Here is a 15008-nt window from a genome sequence, read left to right on the forward strand (position 1 = left end):
TTGTCCTGGAATTGAGGATAACCAGATGTCAATCTGAGTAACATACATTAGTATTGTTTCTTTGACCCTAACAAAATGGAATTGAATTTTAATTGTTTATACCTATGCCTTTCAAAAGATTGGAGTTCAAAAGATTGAAATTTTAGATATAATTATAAATTTACTTATACAAGATGTCCTTTCATTGAAACAACACAATATGTAGAAACTACATGAACAACTACAATCCCCAATTAAAAATCAAAGAAACAACATAAAGAAAACACGGTTCACCAACAACATGATGAAGATTATATTTAAGATAACAAAACCTAAACCCTAGATAATCAGTCCTAACCATGTCCCACACATGAAACCGATTAAGCTAGTGCTTATTCTAAACCAGAATTGAAAAACACAAACTAAAAATTTAAGTAGGACATCAACAATGATAGATCTCATATGAAGAAATCAAAAGAACCCAAAAATAGATCATTCTCCATGTGTATGTCTCATGTGTTTCAACTTTATCTCCTTCAACATCTTATGGTACTTCTCGAGTTGGGCATTGCTCATGCTTTCAATTGGCACATCCCACCAGATGTGATCCTTCGCAGCCATCAACAAATGGTTTAGATCCTCTACACGTTGCTTCTCCGCGTCAATTTGGTTGGACAAACAGTTGAGGTGTGCTTGGAGCTCTCCCTCATCCATGGTGCAAGGGGCCTCATTGAGGTCTTGGGTGAAGAGGGGAGGTGGGCCCTCTGTCGTATAACGTTGGATTACAGAATCCACATTAGGGCTACCGAAGGAGTAAACATGGTTATTGGGAGAGAACATAATCACAGCAAGGTCCACACCACAAAGGGTGGCAAGCTCACTCGCTTTCTTGAAAACTCCAGTTCGATGCTTTGAAAATGTCACTTGAAGGCTACACTTGTTGGCTATCGTCTTCATCTCTATCTTTTGCCGACCTTTGGTCTTCTTAGTGACGTCGCTCAAGTTTGGCACGTTTTCTGAATCCATGGGTATTATATGAAATATGAATATGAGGTGTGGCATAGAAGAAAGGTTGAGTTCAATTTATAGAACTACAGAGTCTAGTTTAGTGGACCAAAGTTTGATTTGACAAATCAAATGCGCGCCTTTGTGGACTTTCTAGCTTGTGTTTTGACCGCATTAAAGTAGTTTCTAGATTAGCAATTCTGGGAATCTCATTTGAAGGCCTTATATGGTATATACATTTAACCTTCTATATTCAGCATCTGAGGTAAATATATGCATATTTGTAGCTGAAATTTTTCATATACTTTTCATTTACACTCTCTATCTTATCATTTATTTGGAGAAAAATGTTTAATAATTAATAAAGGAAACCGATTGGTAATTGTTTACTAGAGAAGTTCTAGGAACACACTCCTTTTCATATACTTTTCATTTACACTCTCTATCTCTAACACACTCCTTTTAAGTTTTAACACACTTTCTCTAAAGAGTTAGAATTTATTGATTTATAAAATCTAGAGAGAGACCCGTTAAATATGATATAAGTCCCACAAATTTTTTTCATTTTCAATAAATTTTAACAATAAAAGAGTGTATTTCTAGCATTTCTCTTGTTGACTATATGTCAAAAATCTTTTTGGTGCACTTAACTTTACACCCCCTTGTCGTTTGCATCGCTAGTAAAAATATAGTTAAACTAGCTCAAGATAAAAGAGCAAAAGGAAATTCTTGTCCAATGGGTGCAACTAGCAAGACTGGAAATGAGTCATATCGAGTTGAACTTGTTTATCTCAATTTTACTCGATATGAATTGGTTTTGTTTGAAGCTAGACTTGAGTTTAATATTAACTTTTTTTTCAAGTTCAAACATAATTTAATTCAAGCTCATGAACAACTCGATTTAGATCATTAACTCAATTCAATTTGAAATTATGATTATAGGGTAAATACTCATTTTCGTACTTGAATTTATTAGGCATTAACAATTAGGTCTTTGAAAGATGGAAAATTAAAATGATCCCAGATTTGCAAAATGTGCAATAAATTAGTTCTACCATTAGTTTTCTTCGTTTCTAATTGTCAAGTTTTTTTAATGGTCTTTTCATCATTAATATTAGTCTATAAAATAGATTAATTAGTTAATTAATCTAACATTATATACATATTAATAACATATAAGATGATAACTTGATTTGGGTAGAAGATATCTTATTAGTAGTGTCCTGTATATACCACTTACTATTGTGATGTAATCACTTGTAAATTAGTTTCATATTTATAGTAAAATTTAAATGGTAGGATTGCAAAAATAATAAAATTGAGAGAATATGATAATGTCTATACTAATAATTTCATGTAACATAAGACTTAATTGAAATTTGAAAGTGCTTTCAAAGACCAAATTAATAGTATGTGTTAAGTTCAGGGACCAAAATATCAATAAGTGATTAAGTTCAATGACTAAAATGCCAACAAGTTATTAACTTCAGAGACCAAATTAAAAAGTAAATTTATTGACACATGACAACTAGGTGAATGACATGTGACAATGGTTAGTTGTCACATCATCACCAAAGGTGTCACATAGACACAACCATTTGAGTTAATTGATGAAACTTAATAATATTACAAATTTATTGCACTTTGTACATATTCGAGGACAAAATTTTAATTTTTCATCTTTATGGGACTTAATTGTCAGCGCCTAACATATTTAAAGACGTAAATGGGTATTTACCCAATAAATATATTATTATATATATGTGTTTGTTTGTTTGTCTGTTTATCTATCTATCTATCTATCGAGTTCATTCATAAACCAAACAAATCTCATTGTACATAGCTTAAGTTCAGTTCATATCTATTTATCTATCTATTGAGTCGATTCATAAAACAAATAAATCTAATTGTGCATTGCTTAAGTTTAGTTCATTTATATAACAAGCTTAATCTTTAGCTCAAGTTCATCTTATTTGGTGCATGAACCAATGTTAACAAATTAATTATTGATTTGAGTCTCAAATTAATGTCAAATTGGTTTGGTTCATTGTCAGCCCTAAATACAAGGGTAGGTATAAAATAATGTACTTTAGATATTTGTAGAATTAAGATTAAATAAATAAATAATACATGCATTAATCACGTAAATAATTTTTATATTGTCATTCAATTACATAATTTCATGTATTTAAGTTGGTTGCCTTTTATAATACTATCCTAATAGCTGGTTTCGTGGGAAGATTTGATAGGATAAAAGAGCAAGAAAAGAACATGATAGAATAAGAGCAAGATAAGCTAATATTTGGAGTGCATTGAATAACAAATCAAATAATAATAGGATCTAATATAAATTATATTTAAACGAAAAAAATTACCATTTCATTAAAATTACGTATAATTTTATAAAAATTAACTTTTGATTATTTTTTTTTTACAAATTATGAAAAATATAAAAAAAATATAATTTAACTAAATTATACAAATTTATATTTTATTCACGTGGTCAATTTTTTTAAATTATTAAAAAAATTATATAATATTTAAAATTATAATTAATATTTAAATATGATTTGTATTGTAATTTTAACTAAACATGTAAAATTCATGCTATCTAATCACAAAGAACCAATATACTACTCACCACTATCTTACAACTTGGGAATCATGAACTATTTTAATCTTTTAAGGAGTCAAGTGAACTTATAATTGAAATAAATCTTCTACATTATATATGCTACATATAAATAAGTTAGCCAAACCAAACTACAAGAATGATTTGATTCGGATTTAATATTAAATTCAAATCAAATCAAATTATATTTTTTTATGTTTGATTTGGATAATTTTTTGTCCAGAAACACGTCAGGTCCACGTCCCACGCTGAACATAGATGCATTGGCTCTAGGCCCAAGAAGAAGTGGGGCCCAAAAAAAAGTTAGTGATGATATTTTTTAAAAAATTAATAGGATTCATTTTGATGCTAAGACTAGAGGTTTCATCCAATCTACTGTTTGAGCTTATCCTTCTCCACTTCTTATTTTAGGTTCCCAAATTTCAACCTCGAATTTCAATTTTCAAGCTTCAAATTTATATTGACCATTCATTTTCCATCGAGTTATTTAAAAACCTGCACCAGTTTCTAGCTTTGTGACAACGGCAATACTTTTGCTATGATAAATGTTGGACAGTAACAAACTAAGGCAACGAGAGCCAAGAAAAAAATAGGAACCGTGATACACTGAATTGAATTGAATTTGTGAGGGAACAATAATCTTATTTTATTGAATTGAATTTTCTATCTCATACTACAGCAGCCTGTGTTTGGATGAGGGATTAAAAAATTTCAAAAAAATTTAAATGCACAACATTTTAATTATCTTAATTTAAATTCCTTTCATTTTATAAATATTTTGTTTGAATGAGACAATTCAATTGCTTGTCTTTTAATTTCCTTATTTGGATAAAGTAATTCAATTTCAATGAAATTCAAGTTTTCATTCTTAAATATTTATTTGAAAATTAAAATTTTAATATTGAATGAAAATAAATATGAGTCATTTTTAAATAGTTAAATATTCAAAATAAATTTAATGTTATACAATATATTATTATATTTTTTTAATATTTAATAATTAAATAATCAAAAATAATTTTAATGCTAAACAATTTTGAATCTTACACAATATTCTTGTAGTAACACAAAAAAACTTGGATTAAACAATACTGCAAAATTAAAAGAGGAATGATATGTAATTCCTTATTCTTGTTAAAAAAATTAATTACCTAGTCTCGCAATAATTTTAAAAAACATATTAGAATTAAATAATTATGTAATTTAAGGACAATTATCTCATACAAAATTCAAATGATATTAATTTCATTGTTCTTAAGGGAAGAAAATACTTCAATCCATAAAAAACCTAAAATCATATATCATCAACATTGATGTCACTTCACTTATAATATTCAATAATTCACGAATTATTTTGCAAATTAGAGGATTCAAAACAAAAAACATAATCAAACAATTTTAGAATAATAAATTTTTTTTCTTGCTTTGTAAGAATGCAATTCCTCCCTATTCCTTGCTCAGAATAACCTGACATGGAAGAATTAAATAATTTTATAAGTGATTTAAGGACAATTATCTCATACAAAATTCAAATGATATTAATTTCATTGTTCTTAAGGGAAGAAAATACTTCAATCCATAAAAAACCTAAAATCATATATCATCAACATTAATGTCACTTCACTTATAATATTTAATAATTCCCGAATTATTTTGCAAATTAGAGGATCCAAAACAAACAACATAATCAAACAATTTTAGAATAATAAATTTTTTTTCTTGCTTTGTAAGAATGCAATTCCTCCCTATTCCTTGCTCAGAATAATCTGACATGGAAGAAACAAGATAATATAAGTCACAATAGGAAATGCAAATAACTATAGTAAAAATATCACTTCAACTAGACATAAAAAAGACACAATTTTATAATTTGAAAGTTGAAATTGGAAATGTAGACAAAAGGTTACTCACCAAGTTTCATTCTGCAAGTTGTGTTAAAACATAATGTCTTTCTGTGAATTGGGAGGACTTTCACGGTAGCTAACGACTTTGGATCGTCAGCTAACCATTTAATAGCTTTAGCCCATTGTTGTCTATTAAGACCATGTATCAAAGTCGTCTCACGTAACACTTCTCGAATATCTTCATCCATCCATTTTTTCTACCATTCGGTTAAAAGAGTTGGTCATCTTATCCAAAGAAGCTGATATTCCTTCTTTTTTCTCCCATCTTCTCTTGTGAGAATGTGTGCCTGAACAAGTTGAACCTTGTCTTTTTCCTTTTGTATTAGAGCTTGGTTCTTCTAAGTCTATGGTAGCAGTAACACCTAACCCGATGCATTCCACTTTATTTGTTTCTCTACTCATCGCTTCATCAGCATCCATAGCCATTTCAGCTCCATGACCAATGGCTCTATCTTTAGCACACAAATCCACTATATCATCCCAGTTTTGAAGCACCTTGAATCGAAACGGTTTAGCCGATTTATGCGACTGGAAAACAAGAAAAAGTCAAATCCAATCTACTTTGAATAACAAATAGCAACATATTAAAGAATACTTACAGTGCATTGTTCATCCCAAGCATTTTCATTCTCAATTGTGATCATGTGCTTAGTGCCATACCAATTAAACCCATTCTAGACAAGGATGTCACTTACAATACCATTCCACGATCTCCATAATTTGATACGGTTTTTGACATTATCTTAGGTGACATTAACATTGAAGCTTGTAGACAACGCTACGGTTGTAGCATTCAATGCTGACCTTTTCCAACCTCTGTCACCCTTGTTGCCCAAATTCCTTTGATTTCTAAGTACATCAACCAATACACGTTCCATCTCCAAATTTCATGTAAAATAACTTTTTGTTTCCTCGTTATTTTTTCCTAAAACTTTTCTTTTGCCTGTCATCTTTTCATTAGATGACTCCATTGAAGTTAATGTCACTTATTTAACCTGCACATAACAAATATTAGATGCAACCTACTTTATTCATTTGACTAGTCCATTGCACACTCATAAAAAATATTTCAAGTAGAGTTTTTATGCAATAGCAAAGTACATAAAAGTCTATCTTCAAAAGTACAATAGTAACAAAGCACACAAAGTTTGTCTGCAATAGCAAATTACATTTAAAAAAGAACTATCCCTAAGCAAATTTTCTTCTAACTTGATAGTTAGCAAACATATTCATAGCTAATGTATCTCAAAATCTTGTCCATTCCTTAGTAGCTTGAATAGTTATGATATCATCTATGAGATTATTTTGAACTCCTTCCCTTGATTGATGGACTAACTCTTCATAAAAAACATATAAGAATTCTAAGTCTTGAACTTCTAAAAGTTTATTAGTTTGTTGCTTGTCTCTTATGAAATTGTGAAACACAAAACAAGCATTAATAATTCTTATTTTTGTCTTTATATCAAAAAATGAAGGAGTTCTTAATATACTCCATCTTTTTTTCAAGATCCCAAATGACTTTTCTATTGCATTGTGGGCACTTGCATGACAAAGATTAAATAACTTCTTGTAACTTTAAGGGGTGTTTCCAATCCACTCATTGAGATGATATCTAGTCCCTCGATATGGTGCTAAAAACCCCGGACCATTGGTATATCCCGCATCCACAAGAGAGTACTTACCTACCATGTTTAAAATAACGAACATAGGCTTAAACTAGACAAAAAAAAAAAGAAAAAAATTATTTCCAAGAAATATTACCAGTTGGAATTTCAAGTTTGTTTTGACAACGTAATGCATCTCGTAATACTTGAGAATCTCCTGTAGACCCTTCCCACCCAGGTAACACATAAATAAACCTTAAATTTGGACCACAAGCAGCTAACACATTTGTAGAGACATCACCATTTCTATTACGATATCTAGGTCTCTCATCAGGAGAAACTGTAACCGGAATATAAGTCCCATCAAGTGCTCCAATACATCTCTACAAACAAGACAATTTTTTTAGATTATAAGGAAATTTTATAATTAACTAATCTCTCCTAACAATTGATAAACTTACCTCAAACCAAATCCACTTGTTTGCTTCCGCACCTTCTAAAGTACAGGGTTGAAAATTCAAATAGTCTTTGCTCAGTTTCATTACCGCTCTCAAGACATCATTGAATTGCCTACTTATGGTTTCCTTATATCTACAATAACTAAATTGCACTACCCTATGCTTTAGGTTGTGAGCAAGGATATGTAAAAACATTGCTACTGCTTTAGTTGTTGGAACATTTCTTGTTCTTACTAATCCATCCTTTTCTTGTAAAATTCTACAAAGGTTAAAAAATGCATTTTTACTAAACCTCAATTGTTCAATGCAATCTTTATCGGTCCCTCTATAAAGATGATTAAGGAAGCTGTGATGTTCTAGTTTCCAATTACGGGTTGGTTCCTTAACAAAATAGTTATTATGATACCATGTCACTACACCAATGACCATATGAACAACACAAGCATAAACTAATAAGATTATATTCTTATACTCTTCTCTTTTACGTTTTCTTGAAGTAAGTGCAGTGTCAACAATACTAGGATCCATTTCTTCTCAATCCAAACTACATGATAATGATATAAGATAATATTTTGAGATTTAAAACAAATATATAGGTAAAAGATGTAAATAAGCTCTAAATTTTAATGCCCATATCTTATTTTTTATGTTTTAAAATTTAACCTATGTATTTAAGGTGTAAGTATAACTTGGCTGATAACATAAACTCAAAATAAAAACTTTAATATATCAAGAATATAATATAATAAAAGAATTATTAGAAACTCAAAATAAAAATTATTCATTTATTAAAAACTTAAAATTATTAGAAACTCAAAAAAAAAGAATTTTGATTTCTCAAGTATTTTAATTACATTCACACATCAATGTCAGCAAGACAGGACTGAGGGGATTACTCGAATTACTCTCAGCTACGTTATTTTCTAATCAAATATTGTGGTATTATTTTGATTTTTTAGGCTAGCAATATGGAAAATGGTTACACTCGGTGACAAAATTTTTTAGGCGCTTATTATACATTTAACCGCCATCAGTGTCCTACAGTATGCGGACGACACAATCTTCTTTGGGGAAGCGTCTAAGGAGAATGTTGAAGCTATAAAAGTTATCCTAAGGTCCTTTGAACTGGTCTCAGGCTTAAAGATCAATTTTGCTAAAAGTAGTTTTGGAGCTTTTGGAGTTTCAAACCATGGGAAGCAAGCTGCGACCAATTATCTGAATTGTGGTTTGATGACTTTTCCTTTTGTTTATCTTGGCATACCCATAGGGGCCAATCTGAGGAGGTGTCATATGTGGGAATCGATTATCCAAAATTGTGAGAGAAAGTTGGGAAAATGGAAGCAAAGGCACATCTCATTTGGGGGGAGAGTGACATTAATACAGGCAGTACTAACATCAATTCCTATCTATTTCTTTTCTTTTTTCAGGGTGCCTCAATCAGTGGTAGATAAGTTAGTGAAAATACAGCGCAGATTCCTATGGGGAGGTGGTTCTGACCAAAAGAAGATTGCATGGATTAGATGGGAGACCGTCTGTTTACCAAAAGAGAGGGGATGCCTTGGCATGAAAGACATCAGTACTTTTAACCTAGCTCTGCTAGGCAAATGGAAGTGGCATCTTTTGCAGAACCAAGGGGAGCTTTGGGCTAGAGTACTGGAGTCGAAATATGGTGGAGGGAGGGGGCTGGAGGAAGAGGGCAGGGCAGCCAATGAGTCAGTCTGATGGAGGGACTTAAAAAGAGCTTTACATTACCCATGTCAGGGTAGAGCCCTCCAAGATGGGTTTAGATGGAAGGTTGGAGTTGGGGAAAGGATCAAATTTTGGGAGGATAGGTGGCTGAGTCAGGGGATATCACTAGCAGAAAAATACCCTAGAATTTATCTCATTTCATCACAGCAGCACCAGTCTATCCGACAAATGGGATTTCACAATGTTAATGGATGGGAGTGGCGTTTCCTTTGGAGAAGACCGTTTTTTGACTTCGAAATTGACTCGGCTATTAGTTTCCTTGGAGAAGTTGAAGGTAGATCCATACAGCAACAAGGAGATGATGAGTGGGAATGGATAGGACACCCATCAGGTATATATTCTACACATAATGCATATCAGTTTTTATGGGAGGAGGGAGCAGCTGGAAGCAAGGAGGAAGGTTTTGCGGAGATATGGAAGTTGAGGATCCCCAGAAAATATGCAGTATTTGCGTGGAGACTTTTTAAAGATAGATTGCCAACAAAGAAAAATTTACAGAGGAGGCAAGTGCAGATTATGGAGTTTTTATGTCCTTTTTGTGGCAAGGTGGAGGAGGAGGCATCTCATTTATTCATTCACTGCACTAAAATTCAGTCTATTTGGTGGGAAACTTTGTCGTGGATGAATATTAGCAGTGTTCTTCCTTTAAACCCTCGCTGTCACTTCCTTCAACATTCATTTGTCCAGGTGGCTGGCATAAGGGTTAAGAGATGGCAATGCTGGTGGGTGGTTGTGGTATGATCCATTTAGCAGATGCGCAATAAAATTGTATTTTCAAATGAAAGCTTCAATGGAAACAAGCTGATGGAGGATGCAATGTTACTAACCTGGACCTGGCTTACAAATTTCGAGAAAGATTTCACAATTAACTTTAACCACTGGTCAAGTCATATTTGACAAGGCTTTTTGTATCAGTAGAGGGTAGATTTTACTAGGGCTTTAACAGATGTATTAGCCATAATATGGTTCCTAATTAAACTGTATTAGTTTTTTTTTTTTTCTGAGGAACCATATCTATGGGATCCTATCTATGTACAAAGTACCTCTGGTACTTCATCCCTATTTACATAATGAAATATATATATATTTTTGCCGATAAAAAAAAAATACATATAACCGCCAAATGACTAATGGATCTACTGTGAAAAATGGTAGTGTGCCAGATCTCAGCCAAATTGCTACTGAAATGCCATAGTGCAGAGCCTTTCTCATGGATGGCATCTGGGCTCATAGTGGCATGGGGTTATGGTGCTGTCCGATGAAGGCCTCTGAAATTGCAGAGGCTAATGTGGTACCCGTGTTTTGGATTATATTGGAGTTTTAAATAAAATTTCAAAGAAACCATTGAATGGAACTAAATGCCTAATTAGTCAAATGTTCCCAATGCTCAGAGGGAACAAATAACAAATGTCATTCAGCCTCCAATGAATTTAACTTCATCATCTACTTAGTAGTGGTCCACATTTAAGTAGTAGCATAATAGGTCAGCTGAGATATTGAGTAGTAGCATAATAGTCTCATGCTTTACACCCTATATTTGTTTCTTAATTGCCGTTGTGTATAAGATTATAAACGCATGTTGTTACCATGGCCCACCTTTCTTCCTTGGGTAAGTCAAAGTTTCGGGTACTCTTTTAAAATTGATTTCACTTGGCGTGCCAGTTCACTCTATTTCTATGTATAGTGCATTTGGTTTAGACTTTTTCATGAATAGAGAAATAAATAGTCCATATAATAATAAAAAAATCAACAGGAACAAAAACACAGCAAATAGTTACAAACGAATGTCTAAAATTCATAGCTTATAGTTTGTACCTTTTCATCAACACAACGAAAATGAACAGAAAGATAGAACTTGTTGTTTTCAACCAGAGCTCCAGGAGTTGATTTTGTCTTTTCAACTAATTGTTGATACACCTAAAAATTTTGTATCCAAAATAAATTACTTTTAAAATTCAAGAAACAAAATCCATTTGGATAACTAAGAAAAGGGTTAATATACTAGTAGATGAACCTCATCTATCATGGGAAGAAAATCACTGGCAAGTTGACAAAGGATTGCCTCAACTTTGCTATCCTATATAAATAGACCACAACAAATGCAAAAAATATTAGTTCTCAAAATTTGAAAAAGATAGGAGTTAGGAATTAAATATATGCACCATATTATTAATAAGCCGTACATACACTACATCTAACTCATTGTAGAGCAAATTTGAGGAGGATAAAAAATGTCTGCATAAGGTTCACAGTGGGTTTTTTGGTGGATTTTGGGTGTGGTGGGGTGGGGTGGAGGTAGTTATGTAGTCTTGAAGTTCAATTATCCCATAGCTCTGAAATTTAAAACAAAAAGTTCATTTTATCATTCCAATTTTGTCGAAATTATTTGTACATTTGGTGTAGGTGGTAGTTATTGAGTTGTATGACTTTGCAGGGTTGGAAATGCTGATCAGCCCCTTTCTGTCCGTTATTGTGACTGCATTTTGGTCATTTTGGCAACATTGTTTAAACTTGACAATATCTATAATTGTTAGATTATTATTTACTCTAAACATATGCAAATTAAAGAGAATGATTTGAAACCTTTGTATGCAAGTAAGTCTGCACAAGTGTTCCACATTTAAGTAGTAGCATAATAGGTCAGCTGAGATATTGAGGAGTTTACAAATATCCTGAGTGCCTTACTTTTTGCCTAACCATCTTTTCATCAATTGCTAGTGACCTTGGCCATAAGTTTTCTTCATTAAATTTTTGGTTAATTTATGGGACTAAACAGCAGCATAGGGGATCCGCTCCTTTTAACCTGAATTTTTTCTTCTAGAAATGAGGAGGATTGCAGGATCAAAGAATTGAGTATGTTCTATCTATGGTTTCATCTATAAGGAAGCATTTTAGAACATAATAAGGTAACAGGCTGCAACAATAAGAAATAACTACCATGATTGATATTGATGATATGCAAATATCAACATCTTTTATTACTTACATCTGTCCAAAAGTCAGTACATTGGGTAGCTTCTTGCAGCTCATGAATGATTTCAACTTTTAAGAGAATAACTCTAAATTTAACAAGCCATTTTTAGTTTCTTTTTTCCAATAATAATGTCAACAGGAAAGTTTGAATTTATAAACCAAATTAACAAATCTACTAACTCTAACTTACAATAATGCAATAAGCGCGTATTTATAGTTTTAAGCCATGCTGGCTTTTCGTCTTTTGACTAAAAAAGTTTCCAAATAAGTCAAAATGAGTTTCTAAATAAGCTTTGTAACACACCCTTCTCTGTTCTGCAAAGAATGCCCTCTCTCAAGCACATACTCAATTCTTTGATCCTGCAATCCCTGGATGGTCCAGGTAACACTAGCTAGCTAGCCAAGGCTACACAAATGAGCGCCTTATCTTGAAATATGAATGCTCAACACATGAGGAAAGTCCTCCCTCCATAGATGCTAAAGCAAATCGGAGGCATGGGTGGGTTACAAAGCTTGATGAATATACACAGTGAAGAACAAACACAAAGTGAATAAACCAAAGTTCTTATAGAAGAATAAATACAAGCACCTACTGTGCAGGGTCTGTTCCTAACAAATTTGCGAAAATGCCCACGGTACAAACGAAATCAAACAATGAGCAATGAAATCAAACAATGAGTACCCACAATACAAAATCAATGAAATCAAACAACTAAATAAAAAATAAATCACAAATTAACGAAAAAAATGAACACACCGTGGCACAACCAAAGTGTGGGTCAAAATTGCAAGGGAATGAGACCGTGGGTCGAGATCGGAGTTCTCGGAACCTCTGAGAAAAGATCGAGAGAGAGGAGTGAGTACCTGCAGAGAGATGAGTTAGCGCTGGTATTGGAGAGAGGAGTTCTCGGAACCTCTGAGGAAAGACCGAAAGAGAGGAGTGAGCGTTGGTATGGAGAGAGGGGTGAGTATCGGCAGAGAAACGAGTGAGCGCTGTTACGGAGAGAGAATTTTAATTTTTTTTCTTTTTGAAGGAATTTGAACTTTTGTGTTTTAAGTTAACTAAAATATTCGGTTAATATGCTTGAATTTTAAATGCTTTTTAAATGTTTTGTTCAAACAGAGAAATTTACCACATAGCATTTCAATTTCTTTAAAAAATGAATTATTTGATTCAATTTCCACATCCAAATGCACAACAATTGTTTTCTAACGTAGAATTTATCCTCCTTTTCTTATCAACTTGGAATTGTGTTGTGTGACTACTTTTGCAATTCTTGGTTGATATACTAATTAGAATCAATATATTTATTGATAAGAAGAAACAAATACCAGCTCCTTACAACAGAATATAAAGATATGTGTAGAGTTATGTAGTGCACTTAACCTCTAGCCGCTAAACCCATTTCCTTTTCCTCCCAATTTGTAGGTGAGTACGTATTACAGCTCATCGGGTAGTACAATTTGAATAGTTATCGCATATTCACATTGATATGATAGACTTTGAGTAATTGTTTAATTAGAGAAAGATGAGGCATATATAACAAAAGCATAATACAAGGGTGCACGAGATATGTTATAGCCTAAATGCAATGTACGTTATAAGATAAAATTAGAAGTTGGATTTTAGTTATTATCATTAAACAATGATATGTTAAATTATTTGTGAAATTATTACATTCTTAAAACTATATCGCTTGATTATTTTTTTTGCATATGTTGCTCGATGATTCTGAAACTATTATTTTAAATCATTTTTTCTGACTTGCTCGGTGACACTAAAAGTCACATAAGCTATTACGTCACTTGCAAAGAGGATGAGCAACCAACTGTTTTGAAATTAACAAACGTGTGGTATTACATGTTATTCACTTGTTATAATAATAATATTATTTTTACAGAAATTATGTGTTTATTTTTTATTATAATAAATATTTATATTTTAAAATATTTATATATGACACTCTTAATGTGTTATTTTGCTCTAGGCCCATAAAATGTCAGAATCGATCTTAGAACAACCATAGGTGTTCATGGTTATAGGATCAAAATTTTTTGTTTGTTTTTTAATTTTTTATTTAAACTAATTAAGTAGCACTACTACAAATGATGACTTTCACATTGCTAAGTTAACATCGGTTTTACGTAAAACCGATGTTAACAAAAATGCGGTGACAATCTCATAAATACCATGAGTTTGTTAACATCGATTTTTTGTAAAACTGATGTTAACACGAGTTCATTAACATCGGTTTTTTAAAATGTCGATGTTAACCAACTTTAATAACATTGATTTTACCAAAAATCGATGTTACTAAAGAACGTAGAGAAAAGTCAGCATCGATTTTTTGAAAAACAGATGTTGAGGTTACTTCGTTAACATCGGTTTTTTTTAATAAAAAAACCAATGTTGTGAGATCTTTTAATCATTGTCTGGCACTAAAAACCCTGAAGTTCAATAACTTTGAAACCTCTCACTTTCATCATCCTCACTCGAACACTTTGGCACTCTGATTTGCAACCTCTCACGACACTGTAACTCTATCACCTCTGACATTGCAACCTCTCACGACGCTGCAATATCACTGTCGCCCTCAGTCACGACATGTTGCAACCTCACTGTCACTCTTGTGGTTTTGCAATTGTCGGTCACAAAAGGTTAGGTTTCTTCTCCTTTCTTCGTGTTTCTGTACTTTGTTCTCTT

At 32.2% G+C, this 15008-nt stretch overlaps 1 protein-coding gene and 1 long non-coding RNA gene across 3 annotated transcripts; both read right to left on the bottom strand.

Annotated features, from left to right (window-relative positions):
- Positions 1 to 471: 471 nt before the first annotated feature.
- On the bottom strand, positions 472 to 1005 carry LOC114375100 (agamous-like MADS-box protein AGL62). Its single transcript, XM_028332850.1, has one exon. It carries the CDS (start codon positions 1003 to 1005, stop codon positions 472 to 474), a length of 534 nt encoding a protein of 177 aa, XP_028188651.1.
- A 3920-nt stretch (positions 1006 to 4925) lies between these two features.
- LOC114392597 lies at positions 4926 to 13335 on the bottom strand. Of its 2 annotated transcripts, none has more exons than XR_003662349.1 (6): positions 13169 to 13335; positions 11346 to 11408; positions 11147 to 11248; positions 6120 to 6515; positions 5528 to 6048; positions 4926 to 5382 (listed from the first exon to the last, which is right to left on the bottom strand). It is a non-coding gene; the product is annotated as an uncharacterized LOC114392597 (long non-coding RNA). The 2 variants fall into 2 exon arrangements; XR_003662350.1 differs by having other exon boundaries at positions 13062 to 13335.
- Positions 13336 to 15008: the final 1673 nt, after the last annotated feature.

The sequence above is a fragment of the Glycine soja genome, chromosome 2 (genome assembly GCF_004193775.1).
Source record: "Glycine soja cultivar W05 chromosome 2, ASM419377v2, whole genome shotgun sequence".
In the NCBI taxonomy this organism is placed as follows: domain Eukaryota; kingdom Viridiplantae; phylum Streptophyta; class Magnoliopsida; order Fabales; family Fabaceae; genus Glycine; species Glycine soja.